Here is a 16,895-nt window from a genome sequence, read left to right as displayed (position 1 = left end):
AATAATTCATTTTAACTCACTTTAATCCATTGTTCAGGATGAGTACAGGTGACTGACTTTGACACTAAAGAACACGTCAGCTTGACGTCGAATCTACACTTCGGTCCGCAGGTAGCATAACTTTTCATTACATTTCATTATAGTACAACGGTTTGATTTGTCTAATCTTAGCAATTTCTTCTTAGCTAGCTACATAGCCGTCTTTGTATCAAAGATAATTGCGTAATTATCGTATTTCGTCGTCCTAACGTAGTCTACACTGCTATCTGCCCAGCAGCTAGCTAACGTCCACCGTCTACCGAATACCAGCACTGTAGAAACTATTACACTCAACTGAACGACTTGATTAGTGTAGTGTTAGCTAGCTACATAGTTGTCTTTGCTGTCTTCGTATCCAAGATAATTGTGTAGTTTAGAGTGTGTAGACTTAGAGTGATTATCTTAATTTACCGAGGTTAGCTAGCCAGCTATTTGTCGTCCTTAACGTAGGAGATACTGCTAGCTAGCTAGCCAACAGCTAGCCAACGTCTACCGAATAGAACTTCAACAACCCGGTCAACATTCCGCTTCGCTCCACAGGTAGTATCACATTTTCATTTCACTTCATTACAGTACAACGGTTTGATTTCTTTGATCGTAGCTAGCTAGCTTCATAGCCGTCTTTGTATCAAAGACAATTGTGTAGTCTAGAGCGATTTTCTAGGTTAGCTAGCCAGCTATTGTCGTTCTTTTAACGTAACGTAACGTAATCAGCACTGCTAGCTAGCCAGCTAGCCCCCGAATTGCAGCACTGTAGAAACTATTACACTCAACGGAACGACTTGATTAGTGTAGTGTCAACAACGCAGCCACTGCCAGCTAGCCTACAAAGTCAACAACGCAGCCACTGCCAGCTAGCCTACTCCAGCAGTACTGCATCATTTCAATAATTTTAGTCAATAAGATTCTTGCTACGTAAGCTTAACTTTCTGAACATTCGAGACGTGTAGTCCACTTGTCATTCCAATCTCCTTTGCATTAGCGTAGCCTCTTCTGTAGCCTGTCAACTATGTGTCTATCTATCCCTGTTCTCGCCTCTCTGCACAGACCATACAAACGCTCCACACCGCATGGCCGCGGCCACCCTAATCTGGTGGTCCCAGCGCGCACGACCCACGTGGAGTTCCAGGTCTGGATTACTGCAACTCGCTGTTGGCTGGGCTCCCTGCCTGTGCCATTAAACCCCTACAACTCATCCAGAACGCCACAGCCCGTCTGGTGTTCAACCTTCCCAAGTTCTCTCACGTCACCCCGCTCCTCCGCTCTCCACTGGCTTCCAGTTGAAGCTCGCATCCGCTACAAGACCATGGTGCTTGCCTACGGAGCTGTGAGGGGAACGGCACCGCAGTACCTCCAGGCTCTGATCAGGTCCTACACCCAAACAAGGGCACTGCGTTCATCCACCTCTGGCCTGCTCGCCTCCCTACCACTGAGGAAGTACAGTTCCCGCTCAGCCCAGTCAAAACTGTTCGCTGCTCTGGCCCCCCAATGGTGGAACAAACTCCCTCACGACGCCAGGACAGCGGAGTCAATCACCACCTTCCGGAGACACCTGAAACCCCACCTCTTTAAGGAATACCTAGGATAGGATAAAGTAATCCTTCTCACCCCCCCCTTAAATGATTTAGATGCACTATTGTAAAGTGGCTGTTCCACTGGATGTCATAAGGTGAATTCACCAATTTGTAAGTCGCTCTGGATAAGAGCGTCTGCCAAATGACTTAAATGTAAATGTAATGTAATGAAATGTCAATCAACTGTACTCATCCTGAACAAAGTTATTACTCTCTGCTTTTTTTGTTGAGTGCTCCAACTAATTTCTGCCTCGAATTAGTCCTTTTGGAGATTTGGTAAATCTTTTTTCATTATTTTGAAAGAGTACGTGTAAACTCTTAACTCAGCCTATGCGCTAGAAAGGTAACTACAAGCACATTTTCTCCAAGAGCATCTGTTTTGTTGGTTAAACAAAGGTTAGTCATGTGTTGGCAAAAAAATATGTCCAAGTCAAAAAAGCTTACCAGCAGCACTTGCCACACTGGTAGCCTACAGTATTTGCGGGTACTTTTTCAAACATATGTCAGATACTCCAGTGAGTGTAATTGGCTCCAATGAGTGTAATTTGCTCAATATTAGGAGTTGAAAAATAAAGTTGACATCATTAGAAAGAAACATATATATATATATATATATAGTACCTCCACAGGCCCCTAGGGGCCATGGACCCTTGGTCTAAGTTAAAATAACACGGCAGAAATGGCGCAAAAGAATAAACACAGTCTTTGACAGACTTCTAACTAACACACAGGTTGCGTCCCAAATGGCACCAATATTTCCTGTATAGTGTACTATTTTTGATGAGAGCCCATAGGGAATAGGATGTCATTTGGGACATAGACATAGAAACCTAAGCAGATAACAGCATAATACAGACAGACAAACTCACAGTTCGATGGCTTTGTTCCACATGATAACGTAGCCTGAGAGTGTGAAGGACTCAACGTTGGCGATGTGGATGTTTCCTTTCTCTGTGCCAATGTACAGCCATTTACTCTGGAAGGGCAGGTGACAAAACGTGATCCTGTAGGGGCAAAGGCAAAACTAATCAAGAGGTGAATCGCAAATGGCATGCTATTCCGTATATAGTGTACTACTTTTGACCAGGGCCCATAATGTTCTGGCCAAAAGTAGTGCACTATATATGGAATAGGGTGCCATTTCCGGATACAGATATTATGATTATTTGATCATGATCCTGTCAAAATGGAAGGGAATAATGTAAAAAGGTGAATGAGAAAGAGGATATTATTTCTTAGTTACTTCAAGAAACATAACTACATCAAGTGTAGGTTCACCTGTCAAATACTGTCAATCTGATAGCTTTCTCTGAAGCAATAAAATATACGGCAGGGTAACCTAGTGGTTAGAGCGTTGGACTAGTAACCGGAAGGTTGCGAGTTCAAACCCCCGAGCTGACAAGGTACAAATCTGTCATTCTGCCCCTGAACAGGCAGTTAACCCATTGTTCCCAGGCCCTCATTGAAAATAAGAATGTGTTCTTAACTGACTTGCCTGGCTAAATAAAGGTAAAATTAAAAAAATAATAATAATTTTAAATACACATTAAAAAGGGGGACCTAATAACCTATTTAACCAGGTGAGGGACATTTCAAATAATCTACAGAACTTGACAGGTGAACCTACCACTTTCATGTGACAAAAAGGGTCCATAATAAATACAGTGTAATATTTGCATACAGAGACAGCAGCATGAATTCCTATTTGGTAGCAAGAAACTGACTGGCTATGTCCGAAATGATACACTATTGCCCTATGGGCCTTGGTCAAAAGTAGTGCACTATAAAATGAAGACGGTGCCATTTCAGACGCACCCACTGGGCCTTGCGAAGTCTTTCATTAGAATAAAACATGACATTACTAAAAGCAGACGGAAATTGGTTATTATGGTAAAACGCAGGTTCAGGGGCTATTGGCCAGACAGAGAAGCGGGAGAGATTCAACAAGCAGCAGGAGTCATTTTGGACACACAGTATGTCCCAGCTTTGCACCCTATTCCCTAGATTGCATGCGACTTTTGATGGGCCTTGGTCAAACGTAGTGCACTATATTGGGAATAGGGTGCCATTTTGGACGTAACCACAACCGCAGAGAGGGTGAATCAAGACAAGAGAAAAGACTTAAAAAGGGAATATTTCATATGTTGACTCATGGATCTAAGTTAGCCTACTTGAATGTAGCTACAGCTTTAGCTCTATTCAAATATGACCACTGTTCATGTTATACCTACGTACCTCTCCCTGTTGAATTTGAGAGTGTGCAGGATAGCTGGCTGCTTCTGCCTCAGGTTCCACAGATGAACGCTGTCATCAGCTAAGGCACTGACTAGCGCCCCCTGTTGATAGTGGTTATAAAGGGGTTATAATACCTCCACACATCTAATAAAGAACCAACAGGGTCATGTTCATAATAGCACATGGTTGCAAAAAGTTTTAGAAAAATGTGTTTCTCTTATTCGACAAGTACAAGTTTCACTTCATTTTGGACATTTTCTTTCGTTTTTGCCTGCCTACTGAACACAACTTCAGTAAACATGCTAACAGGACAGGGCTGAGTCAGAGGTTGGGCTGAGTCAGATAATATCATGTCCATACAATAAAGAACCCATTACAGAGTTTTGCCTCCACAAAGCCTACATTACTGTTTACTCAATGCGTTCACTAGTAAAGATCCATGGTCCATTAAAGGGTAGGAAGGACACGTTTTTACTCAAAGTAACAACACAGTGTGGTCAAAGATTTAGTAACTTAACAGTAGTCACGGTCTGGTTACCTATAACTACAAACAGTTATGTTTTGGGGTTTTGACATTAACTTATTTCTGGAACTACCCACAATGCACTATTTCTCAACGTCATATGGAGGATCTACTCTGTGCTACAGAGTTCTTATACTAGCACGGCAGCTAACTCAAGCAGGCTAACGCAAGCCACAACTCATGCTCTTCACAGACTTTGTGGCTGTGTTATCTAGTGGGAACCCGTCAGCACTTCAGGCACCGGTGCCTTCTTGCCGTCTGACTCATTCAGTGCTAATGTAACGTTAGCAGGCTGCTAGGGCTAGCATTAGTAAGCATCTAGGGCTAGTTGGCTAGCAAGCTTGGAAATCGATTTGTAACAATACATTCAAAAAGTATTGGTTTGTAAGTTGGCCGAACATTTAATTGAAACCGGTTGTCATGAGCGCAAACATTTAATTGAAACCGGTAGTCATGAGCGCAAACGGTTTGGTTTAACTTGAAGTGATACATTTGGTTATTTTCTGTTGGAGTTTACATTATTTTCAATCACCTGGAAAAATATTTTCCGACATTTTGATCGGTTTTATGTAATAAATCCCAAAATAGAAAAGTGAGCTGTAACTTTGCATTGGGACTTTTGACACCAATCCATGTGTTAAATGTGGTTACGTTTATGCTACCTACCCTTTAAAAACATTGGGTAAGAACCACTAGGCGAGTTACATACTGTCTAACTGACTGTAGTGCATGCTAATGAGCAGGATCAAAACAGATGATATGGAAGAGGAATGGGGCTGAAGGGATGACTAACTAGGACTGAAGGGATAAGGCAATGATTCAATCCAGGACTTTATCAATAGCATTTCCTCGATTGCATAATGTCCTTTCTCTTCGAATTCCTTCTCAAAACGCATCGGGAGGTTCTGTCCCTCGGACCTCCTTCTTAAATGCGTTTTGAGAAGTTGAGAGCAGAGAGGACACAAGGAATTGAGGAAACACTGTTGAGACAGAGCCCTGGGGAGTGCTGCCGGAGAGCGGGACAATCGAGTTGGATAGAGGGGAAACAAAAATGGCAAAGATGTGCCCTGTTGGTACAGGGCACATCTTTGCCATTTTTGTTTCCCCTCTATGAGCGGGACTCACCTCGTTGACCAGGAACTGGAGCTGAATGACAGCTGCACCACTCTCATGTTGACAGTAACACTCCACACCCGCACGGCCAAAACTAAACAGCTCAGTCAAGGGACAGACCATACAGGAGAGATGGACATGTATTCATCATCAGCATCTGGGTTTATAGACATCCCCAGGGGAAATTAGATTTGTCACCAGCAAGACACATACCGCACCAGCCATCGTGTAAATATTTTGTGTAAATACCCATTCTGGCAGGGTTCAAGGAAACAATGAGGAAAACAATACAGATATATAGTAATTAAAAAGGGAGGCATGGTAGTACTGTATCCGACTGGCACATGGGGATCCTCCTATGCTTAGACCATGTTGCATTCAACTTCAGCAATGGGTCTGTATGATGTATTTTCCCTGAGCCCAAGAGCAGTTGAAGTCAAGACTCGCCTCCCTTGGCTTTTAAAACAACAGTGACTGACTCCGCTCCACAAAACAACTATATATGTTCATATGACAGACCAAATACATGTGAGGGAGTTATAAATAAAAACCAGTAGACCATGACAGTGTTACTTATTCATAACTCTATGCATCAATCAGTATGGAAGCCAATTAGACAGGCAGCACAGGGCTACTGCGGCGTCTCAGCTCTCTCTCTGTGTGTGTCCCAAATGGCACACTCTTCCCTAGTGCACTACCTGTGACTAGGGCTCTGGTCAAAAGTAGTACACTATATAGGGAATAGGGTGCCATTTGGGATGCAAGCTGTAGGGTCATTCAAGTCAGATGTTTCCTGTCTGCTGACACTGAAACTACGTATGACCCCAAGTCCACTGATATACTGTACATAACTGCCAAGCAACCATGGGAGCAGTCCTGTGAGGAATAATTCACTGTGGAATTGAGCCAATAGCAGTCTCAAAATGACTGTAGATTAAATTAGATTTAGCGTAAAAATACTTAAAGGGACAATCTGTAGTTTGTTTACAATTACATTGTCTACAAACAAAAGGATAAAACAAGCTTATATGTTGGTTTCTAATGGGGTTAGAATGTTTAACTAAGCTAGGGCGGCATTTATAAGTTATAAAGCCTCCTTAATGTACCTGGTCGTGAAAATGAAAAGAGCACCAGACGACAGACATGCTCAGAGATAAGGCCTGCGGTACTGTATATCAAATAAAATGTATTTATATAGCCCTTCGTACATCAGCTGATATCTCAAAGTGCTGTACAGAAACCCAGCCTAAAACCCCAAACAGCAAGCAATGCAGGTGTAGAAGCACAGTGGCTAGGAAAAACTCCCTAGAAAGGCCAAAACCTAGGAAGAAACCTAGAGAGGAACCAGGCTATGAGGGGTGGCCAGTCTTCTTCTGGCTGTGCCGGGTGGAGATTATAACAGAACATGGCCAAGATGTTCAAATGTTCATAAATGACCAGCATGATCAAATAATAATAATCACAGTAGTTGTCGAGGGTGCAGCAAGTCAGCACCTCAGGAGTAAATGTCAGTTGGCTTTTCATAGCCGATCATGAAGAGTATCATGAAGAGTATGCCATACAACACTCCTTCCGTGGCCTCCAACTGCTCTTAAACGCTAGTAAAACCAAATGCATGCTTTTCAACCGATCGCTGCCTGCACCCGCATGCCCGACTAGCATCACCACCCTGGATGGTTCCGACCTTGAATATGTGGACATCTATAAGTACCTATGTGTCTGGCTAGACTGTAAACTCTCCTTCCAGACTCATATCAAACATCTCCAATCGAAAATCAAATCAAGAGTCGGCTTTCTATTCCGCAACAAAGCCTCCTTCACTCACGCCGCCAAACTTACCCTAGTAAAACTGACTATCCTACCGATCCTCGACTTCGGAGATGTCATCTACAAAATTGCTTCACACACTCTACTCAGCAAACTGGATGCAGTTTATCACAGTGCCATCCGTTTTGTTAATCTGCAAAATTGTAATTATTCGCCTACCTCCTCATGCCTTTTGCACACAATGTATATAGACTCCCCTTTTTTTCTACTGTGTTATTGACTTGTTAATTGTTTACTCCATGTGTAACTCTCTGTTGTCTGTTCACACTGCTATGCTTTATCTTGGCCAGGTCGCAGTTGCAAATGAGAACTTGTTCTCAACTAGCCTACCTGGTTAAATAAAGGTGAAATTTAAAAAAACACTCCTGCTGTCTCTAGAGAGTTGAAAACAGCAGGTCTGGGACAGGTAGCACGTCTGGTGAACAGGTCAGGATTCCATAGCCGCAGGTAGAACAGAACAGTATACACTGAGTGTATGATAGACTGACCAGGTGAATCCAGATGAAAGCTATGATCCCTTATTGATGTCACCTGTTTAAATCAGTGTTGATGCAGCGGAGGAAGACAGGTTAAATAACAATTTCCAAGCCTTGAGACAATTAAGAAATAGATTGTGCATGTGTGCCATTCGGAGGGTGAATGGGGAAAGACAAAGAATTTAAGTGCCAGTCAGCCAACTGACAGTCCAGTACAACATTGGTGTCCAAAGACCCAATGCACAACTCATCGTACCTTGACATGAATGTGGTATGGCAGTCGACAACCTTAGAGTTCCATTAGTTTCAGAAAAAAAAAAGAAACTGTGGTTGCGGTGGGCTAAGGAACTAAAACACTGAAGTGGAAAAACATTGCCTGGTCTGATGAATCCCGGTTCCTGCTGTTTCACACCCATGGGAGGACTCGGGTATGGAGAAAACCATGAGTACATCCAACATGGTGCGTGTCAACATTGCAGGCTGGTGGTGTTGTGGGGCGTTTTCAGGGCAGACGTTGGGCCCCTTGATAAAAAGTGGAGCAACGTTTTGAGTGCCACAGGACATCATTGCCAATCATGTGCATCCAAAATTGACATTTTCAGCAAGATAATACCTCAATGCCACTAACAGTTCAACTTGACACAACTGCGGGAAGCATTGCTGTCAACATGGGCCAGCATCCCTGAGGAATGCAACGCAGCATAAGGATGATGTTCCTAATGTTTTGTACACTCGTGTACTTGCTACTGTGTCGTTAGCTTGGATCTGGACAGACACACTGAAATAATGTCTGTTTGAACAGGATTAACAACAGCTATAATCAAACAACCTCTGAATGCCTTGAACAAACTAAGGTGGGGTTACACTACAGCCCAACAGAGTGCCATTAACCAGGCAGCCTCCACTGTAGGCATCACAATAGCATCTGATCAGAGGGCTATAAAGTCACTTGATGATGAGTGCAATGGCAGTGAAGTAGACACATGTGGTTCCTATGACAGCATCAGCATCTCCTTTCTAGTTGAGAGGCACTGTTCTTAGTAGCAGACTTGGGTTCCAATACTATTTGATAACATTTGAAATACTTGATCTGTAATTGATTGAGTCTGCCTGGCTTAATTAGACCAATATCATAGACCCAAAACTGTAAATCCCACCCATCAGACACTTCAGGTAGGCTAGAACAAGCTCTCAAAGCATTTTTAACATTTCAAATTGAACAAAAATATAAAAACGCAACGTGGAACAATTTCTAAGATTTTACTGAGTTTTACTACAGTTCAAATAAGGAAATCAGTCAATTGAAATAAATTCATTCGGCCCTAATCTATGGATTTCACTTGACTGGGAATATAGATATGCATCGGTTGGTCACAGACACCTTACAAAAAAAGGTAAGGGCGTAGATCAGAAAACCAGTCAGTACCTGGTGTGACCACCATCAGCATCATGGCACATCTCCTTCATATAGAGTTGATCAGGCTGTTGTGTGAGACAACATGCCACAATCCTCTTCAATGGCTGTGCAAAGTTGCTGGATATTGGCAGGAACTGGAACACGCTGACGTACACGTTGATTCAGAGCATCCCAAATATGCTCAATAGGCAGTGAGTATGCAGGCCATGGAAGAACTGGGACATTTCAGCTTCCAGGAATTGTGTACAGATCCTTGCGACATGGGGCCGTGCATTTTCATGCTGAAACATGAGGTGATGGGGGCAGATAAATGTCACAACAATAGGCCTCAGGATCTCATCACGGTATCTCTGTGCATTCAAATTGCCATCAATAAAATACAATAGCTTATGCCTGCCCATACCATAACCCCACCATGGGGCACTCTGTTCACAACGTTGACATTAGCAAACCGCTAGCCCACACGACGCCATACTCACTGTCACTGTACAGTTGAAAACTGGGTTAATCCGTGAAGATCACACTTCTCCAGCATGCCAGCAAAAGTGAGCATTTGCCCACTGTATTCAGTTACGACGCCAAACTGCAGTCAGGTCAAGACCCTGGTGAGGACGATGAGCATGCAAATGAGCTTCCCTGAGACGGTTTCCACAATTTCATCCGTTTCTCTGGTGAAGAGGCCAGATGTGGAGGTCCTGAGCTGGCATGGTTGATGCAATTTGGAAGTACTGACAAATTCGACAACTTATGGTAGAGAAATTAACATTAAATTCTCTGGCAACAGCTCTGGTGGACATTCCTGCAGTCAGAATGCTAATTGCACACTCCCTCAAACTTAAGACATCTGGGGCATTGTGTTCTGTGAAAAAACTGCACTGTTTAGTTAGCTTATTGATATGCCACACCCGTCAAGCACACATGTTGTGCATCACATTTGAAAGAAGCTTTTTGTGCATGTGGAACATTTCTTGGATTTATTTTATTTCAGCTCATGAAACCAACACTTTACATGTTGTGTTTATATTTTTGTTCAGTATCTTTTAACCCAGGCATGCTACACCACAGAGAGAGAAAGGCTATTCCATCAACTGACAGATAAAGAGACACTTCCTCATTGGTAAACCACAGTGGTTCGCCTTGCAGCATTTCACAACAGCATGAGGGTTCATATCAGATGACAACATGATGACAATCATAAGACAAGAACCTGCATATCTCAATCACATGGACATGTACAAACAATAATGTGTTTCAATAGAAAACCAAACAGCTTACAATATAACACAACACGCAAAAAACTTGCTCTTCTGCTATTTGACATTTATGAAGTAGGAACTAGTGTCAAACGCCTCAGAATCTGTAACCGGTAACAGTATTATAAACTGGGTGGTTTGAGCCCTGAATGCTGATTGCCTGATAATGGATATAACAAAACATTACTTTTTTGTGCTTCATTTAGGTTGATAACCAGTTTATAATAGCAATAAGGCACCTCACAAGTTTTTGATATATGGCCATTATATCACGCCGCAACAGCGTGCACAAGAACAGCTCTTGGCCGTGGTATATTGGCCATATACAGTGCATTCGTAAAGTATTCAGACCCCTTGACTTTTTCCACATCTTGTTATATTACAAGCCTTATTATAATTTATTAAATACAACATTTTCCTCATCAATGTACACACAATACCCCATAGTGACAAAATGAAAACAGGTTTAGATTTTTCATGAAAATGTCTAAAAAAATAAAACAGAAATACCTTATATAAATAAGTATTCAGACCCTTTCCTATGAGATATAAAATTGAGATCAGGTGCATCCTGTTTCCATTGATCATCCTTGAGATGTTACTACAACTTGATTGGAGTCCACCTGTGGTAAATTCAATTGATTGGACATGATTTGGAAAGGCACACACCTGTTGATATAAGGTCCCACAGTTGACAGTGCACGTCAGAGAAAAATCCAAGCCAGGAGGTGGAAGGAATTGCCCGTAGAGGTCCGAGACAGGATTGTGTCGAGGCACAGATCTGGGGACGGGGACTAAAAAATGCCTGCAGCATTGAAGGTCCCAGAGAATACAGTGGCCTCCATCAGTCTTAAATTGAAGAAGCTTAGAACCACCAAGACCACCTAGAGCTGGCCGGCCGGCTAAAAAACTGAACAATCGGGGGTGAAAGGCCTTGGTCAGGCAGGTGACCAAGAACCCGATGGTCACTCTGACAGAGCTCCAGAGTTCCTCTGTGGAGACAGGAGAACCTTCCAGAAGGACAGCTATCTCTGCAGCACTTCACCAATCAGGCCTGTATGGTAGAGTGGCCAGACAGAACCCACTCCTCAGTAAAAGGCATATGAAAGCCCACTTGGAGTTTGCCAAATGGCACCTAAAGGACTCTCAGACCAGGAGAAAAAAAGATTGAACTCTTCGGCCTGAATGCCAGGTATCACATCTGGAGGAAACCTGGCACCATCCATACGGTGAAGAATGGTGGTGGCAGCATCATGCTGTGGGAATGTTTTTCAGCAGCAGGGACTGGGAGAGGATTCAGAACAGAGGGAAAGATGAATGGAGCAAAAATAGAGATACTTGATGAAAACCTGCACCTGCGCTCAGGACCTCAGACTGAGGCGAAGGTTCACCTTCCAACAGGACAACAACCCTAAGCACAGTCAAGACAACGCAGGAGTGGCTTGGGACAAGTCTCTGAATGTCCTTGAGTGGCCCAGCCAGAGCCCAGACTTGAACCCGATCAAACATCTCTGGAGAGACCTGAAAATAGCTGTGCAGCGACGCTTCCCATCCAACCTGGCAGAGCTTGAGAGGATCTGCAGATAAGAATGGGAGAAACTTCCCAAATACAGGTGTGCCAAGATTGTAGCGTCATATCCAAGAAGACTCTAGGCTGTAATCGCTGGCAAAGGTGTTTCAACAAAGTACTGAGTAAAGGGTCTGAATACTTATGTAAATGTTTTTCTTTTTTATTTGTAATACATTAGCAAAAAATAAATAAACCTGTTTTTGCTTTGTCATTATGGGGTACTGTGTGTAGATTAAAGGGGGAAAACTATTTTAATATAAGGCTAACGTAACAAAATGTGGAAAAAGTCAAGGGCGTCTGAATACTTTCTGAATGCACTGTACCACACCACATACACATATACACACACAGTAGTAAAGGTTCCCCTGGAGCAAATTAGGGTGAAGTGTCTTTCTCAAGGACACGTTGACAGAATTTTCACCTTGTCGGTTTGGGTACTGACACCCGCAACCTTTCGGGTTGCTGGCCCAACACTGACATCTAGGCTACCTGTCTCCAAGAGTCATAGAAATAAAGCTATTAGATAAGTAGTGGAAATGTCCATGAAATATAGAGGAAAACACTGTGGTAGTATAGACAGATCTATCAAATGTAGACCATTTTAGACCACTAAGACATGGAGGAGTGTGTGTTTATGTTCTTTAGGAGGTGGATTATAACCAAACAATGGTCCTAGGATACAGACTGGGACTGACAAAGGAATAGAGCAACCCATCCCTATAAATAACAAACATATGGTAAATGGCTGCTCATATATTGGCTTTGTTTAAATCAGTTAAGGTCATTGAGAACACATGATCTTTTACAATAACGACCTGACCAAGGAGCAATGAGATGCTCCTGATGACATACAGTAGACTGTGTTACTTTGCGTTGTGCAAAGCGAGCATTTTCTAAACTAGAGCATGACATGATGCCAAAAAAAGACTGAGAACAATATAAACTGGTGCCATGCCATTGAATGACCTTCAAAGCAATACGTTTACCCAAGCCGAGCTTAACTGACTGAGCCTTTAGGGAGTTGTACAAATCCAACAGCTATTTTATTCTCAAGGCTTATGTTTCACCAATGAGGACCGGGACCCTATCTGGCCTGCAGCATGTAGCCAGCAGCTTGGCTGTGTGCGCTCTCACACGGTCTGACAGACATGCACAGCAGGACCAGATGTTCAAAGCACATAGCCTAGGCCATGAGGTGGAACTGTGCCGGCATACACCAGGCAGCACAGTGGAGGAGCTTGGGCCAGGTTGGCTCCCCAGGATATGGCAGCAGAGCAGAGCTGAACAGCTCATCATGTCATGGTAGAGATATTACTAATGAGTCTGAGGGTGCGTCCCAAACGGCATCCTATTCCCTATATAGTGAACCTGACTGCTGCTCAGAGAAACATGTGCTACTACTGGGTAATCCTCTATAACCACAATTTCCTAATTTACTGAACTTGAGGATCTTACACTGAAGCCAATATAAGGTCCCATATAACTATCAACAGAGAATCTCCATTGAGCATGCTTTTTAATCCTGGACAAGGCTTAACCCTGTCTGGGAAACTGGTCATAAATTAATAATGTCAGAGATAGGTCTAATTGCACTGGGATTGCTAGTACTGTTTGTTGAGTTCCCTATTTAAAGACAAAAAAAGATACAGTCTCACAGCTCCGCTCTGAGTCCCGACAGCCAGAATCTTCTGCACAGGGTCAAAGGCCATGGAGGAGGGTTGGTAAGGGAAGCCATGGCGCACAGTCTGAAGGAGCCAAAGAACACATTCTGCATTAGCTGTTAGATCACCTCCAGATAAACAATTTACAGACATTCAATCAAGTAATGTTATGTTATCTCATGTTTTGTTGTGTCCAGGAAACTGTGTGACATTTCAGAGGCAATTGTTTTCGTCTAAATACAAAATGTATGATAAGTTTAAATCCATATCTAGACGAGTCTCTCTTTCCCACAGAAGAAAAAAGCTAAATATTTCTAGGAAAGTAGCTATTCCGTTTGACAAGCCAGGTGTTCCCTGTCACAGTCAGATCATTGGATAGCTGCTGTAGCTTGCTAGCTAGCCAACAACACTGGGTGACATTATCACTAATTATAGCAGGCTAAACTCCACTGAAATTAAATCAGAAAATTCCTTGAGTGCAGTTTAGTTCGCTACTTAATGACATAATCCAGAGGATTATTCAGATTTAATTTATGGCTGGTTGGTTGAGGACATTAAAGACAGATGACATAACCTTGCTTGTTAACGTTAGTTAGCTGGTGGTTGATGCTTTGGCCAATGGCAATCCCAGACATCGGGACTGTGAGAGGCAGTCAGTTGATTATCTTGACAACTAGCAATTCTATAGTTATATAGATGGCAACCCCCTATACTAGCTAGTTACAAGAACCGAATCAATGCATTGTCAGCATAGACACAAATAACGTAAGACACTAATGATTTAAAAATCACGCGCTGTCAATGTGTCAACACAGCTTCTACTAACTCGCTCGCTGGTAAACTTCAATGATTCCCAGCAAAAACAGGTAGCTAGTTAGTAGCCCACCTTGCAGAGCTGAAAATGCTCCGACTGTAGTGTCTCTTGGATCACATCGTTTTGACTAGTTCCCGGTTGTGGAGATGCAGAGGAAAATGAAGAAGCAGCCAAGCCGTCCAGCACTTTTCTAATATTAAACTTCTTCATTTTCCCTCAATACAGACGAGGACGAAACACACTAAATGGATCAACAAAGCCACCATAAATTGGATGGTGCACTTCCTAGATAGATGTTAGTTAAAGACGCAAACTTGGCTAATATCTTGTTCTTAATCTCGCTCGCATGTTACGGATTGTGTTGTCACTGCACTCTCAACAGTACAATTCACGTGTACACAGTTTAAGCATATGCACATTAATTAATTATTGTCGAAAATCTATTTGTATCCATCGATATTGCATGTATCCAGTCAGAGTCGATTGTAAAAGCTCCGCTGACGGCAGCCAGCTAGCTAGGCTACTGTTAGCCAGCCTAGCTAACACGGAAACACAGAGACGAGTCTGCGCGGTAGAGGCAGCAAACACGCCGGATGTACACATTGGATACAGTATGTAAACATATAATTGACGTTCAATCTTTATTTTTGGAAACTGTTGTTAAACAAATGATGAATCATTGAATAAGATAACAGTATGCACATAAATGTTCCTATCCAGCGAGTTTACTTGACAAAGTCACAAAGCGACAAAGCTAGCACTCATTGAAAATAGAGGCGAATCTACATGGACAACTGGACCAATAATATGTTTTCTCCGGCAGGTGGGGGAGTTTCGTTTTTTTAACACTCACCAAGCGAGGAGTTTTTGTATGGAGGTCAACAGAAGTGTCGAATTTGGTCAACAAAAACATGTAATGGCTTATTTGTTGTATGTGAGGTTTATTTGATCGAATTGAAGTTTCGTAATGGTTATGTTGTTAGGAGTGTACTGATATAAGTAGAACACGTGACCTCCGGGCAACTTTGATAAAAAAACAAAACTTTATATAAACAAACAAAAAAAGAGAAACATCACTTTTTCAGGACCCTGTCTTTCAAAGATAATTCGTAAAAATCCAAATAAATTCACAGATTTTCATTATAAAGGATTTAAACACTGTTTCCCAAGGCTTGTTCAATGAACCAGAGCCCTCTCCTGTACTCCCTGCGCGGCAACGCACGCCTCCAACTCAATCATCAAGTTTGCGGATGACACAACAGTGGTAGGCTTGATTACCAACAACAACGAGACGGCCTACAGGGAGGAGGTGAGGGCCCTCGGAGTGTGGTGTCATGACAATAACCTCACACTCAACGTCAACAAAACTAAGGAGGTGATTGTGGACTTCAGGAAAAAGCAGAGGGAACACCCCCCTATCCACATCGATGGAACAGTAGTGGACAGGGTAGTAAGTTTTAAGTTCCTCGGCATACACATCACAGACAAACTAAATTGGTCCACTCACACAGACAGCATCGTGAAGAAGGCGCAGCAGCGCCTCTTCAACCTCAGGAGGCTGAAGAAATTTGGCTTGTCACCAAAAACACTCACAAACTTCTACAGATGCACAATCGAGAGCATCCTGGCGGGCTGTATCACCGCCTGGTACGGCAACTGCTCCGCCCACAACCGTAAGGCTCTCCAGAGGGTAGTGAGGTCTGCACAACGTATCATCGGGGGCAAACTACCTGCCCTCCAGGACACCTACACCACCCAATGTTACAGGAAGGCCATAAAGATCATCAAGGACAACACCCACCCGAGCCACTTCAAGAAGGCGAGGTCAGTACAGGTGCATCAAAGCTGGGACCGAGAGACTGAAAAACAGCTTCTATCTCAAGGCCATCAGACTGTTAAACAGCAACCACTAACATTGAGTGGCTGCTGCCAACACACTGACTCAACTCCAGCCACTTCAATAATGGGAATTGATGGGAAAGGATGTAAAATATATCACTAGCCACTTTAAACAATGCTACCTAATATAAAGTTTACATACCCTACATTATTCATCTCATATGTATACGTATATACTGTACTCTATCATCTACTGCATCCTTATGTAATACATGTATCACTAGCCACTTTAACTATGCCACTTTGTTTACATACTCGTCTCATATGTATATACTGTACTCGATACCATCTACTGTATTTTGCCTATGCTGCTCTGCACCATCACCCATTCATATCTTTACGTACATATTCTTTATCCCCTTATACTGTGTATAAGATATTAGTTTTGGAATTGTTAGTTAGATTACTTGTTGGTTATTACTGCATTGTCGGAACTGGAAGCACAAGCATTTCGCTACACTCGCATTAACATCTGCTAACCATGTGTATGTGAC

The 16,895-nt window shown here is 42.7% G+C and overlaps 1 protein-coding gene across 8 annotated transcripts in view; it reads right to left on the bottom strand.

The window, feature by feature from the left end:
• LOC135507890 (syntaxin-binding protein 5-like) overlaps positions 1 to 15,036 on the bottom strand; it is a 48,174-nt gene extending 33,138 nt beyond the window's left edge. For all 8 annotated transcript variants that reach the window (XM_064927638.1, XM_064927641.1, XM_064927640.1 and 5 more), the window contains exons 1-5: positions 14,575 to 15,036; positions 13,675 to 13,772; positions 5,497 to 5,578; positions 3,849 to 3,949; positions 2,483 to 2,617 (exon numbers count right to left, since the gene is read on the bottom strand). In XM_064927638.1, coding sequence (XP_064783710.1) covers positions 2,483 to 2,617; positions 3,849 to 3,949; positions 5,497 to 5,578; positions 13,675 to 13,772; positions 14,575 to 14,712 — 554 coding nt within the window. In that variant the 5' untranslated portion in view covers positions 14,713 to 15,036. The remainder of the gene's footprint in view (positions 1 to 2,482; positions 2,618 to 3,848; positions 3,950 to 5,496; positions 5,579 to 13,674; positions 13,773 to 14,574) is intronic.
• Positions 15,037 to 16,895: the final 1,859 nt, after the last annotated feature.

Source organism: Oncorhynchus masou, chromosome 21, assembly GCF_036934945.1.
Source record: "Oncorhynchus masou masou isolate Uvic2021 chromosome 21, UVic_Omas_1.1, whole genome shotgun sequence".
NCBI classification, from domain to species: Eukaryota; Metazoa; Chordata; class Actinopteri; order Salmoniformes; family Salmonidae; genus Oncorhynchus; species Oncorhynchus masou.
The sequence above is the reverse complement of the archived record's forward strand: the minus strand, read 5'-3'. Positions and strand labels throughout refer to the sequence as shown.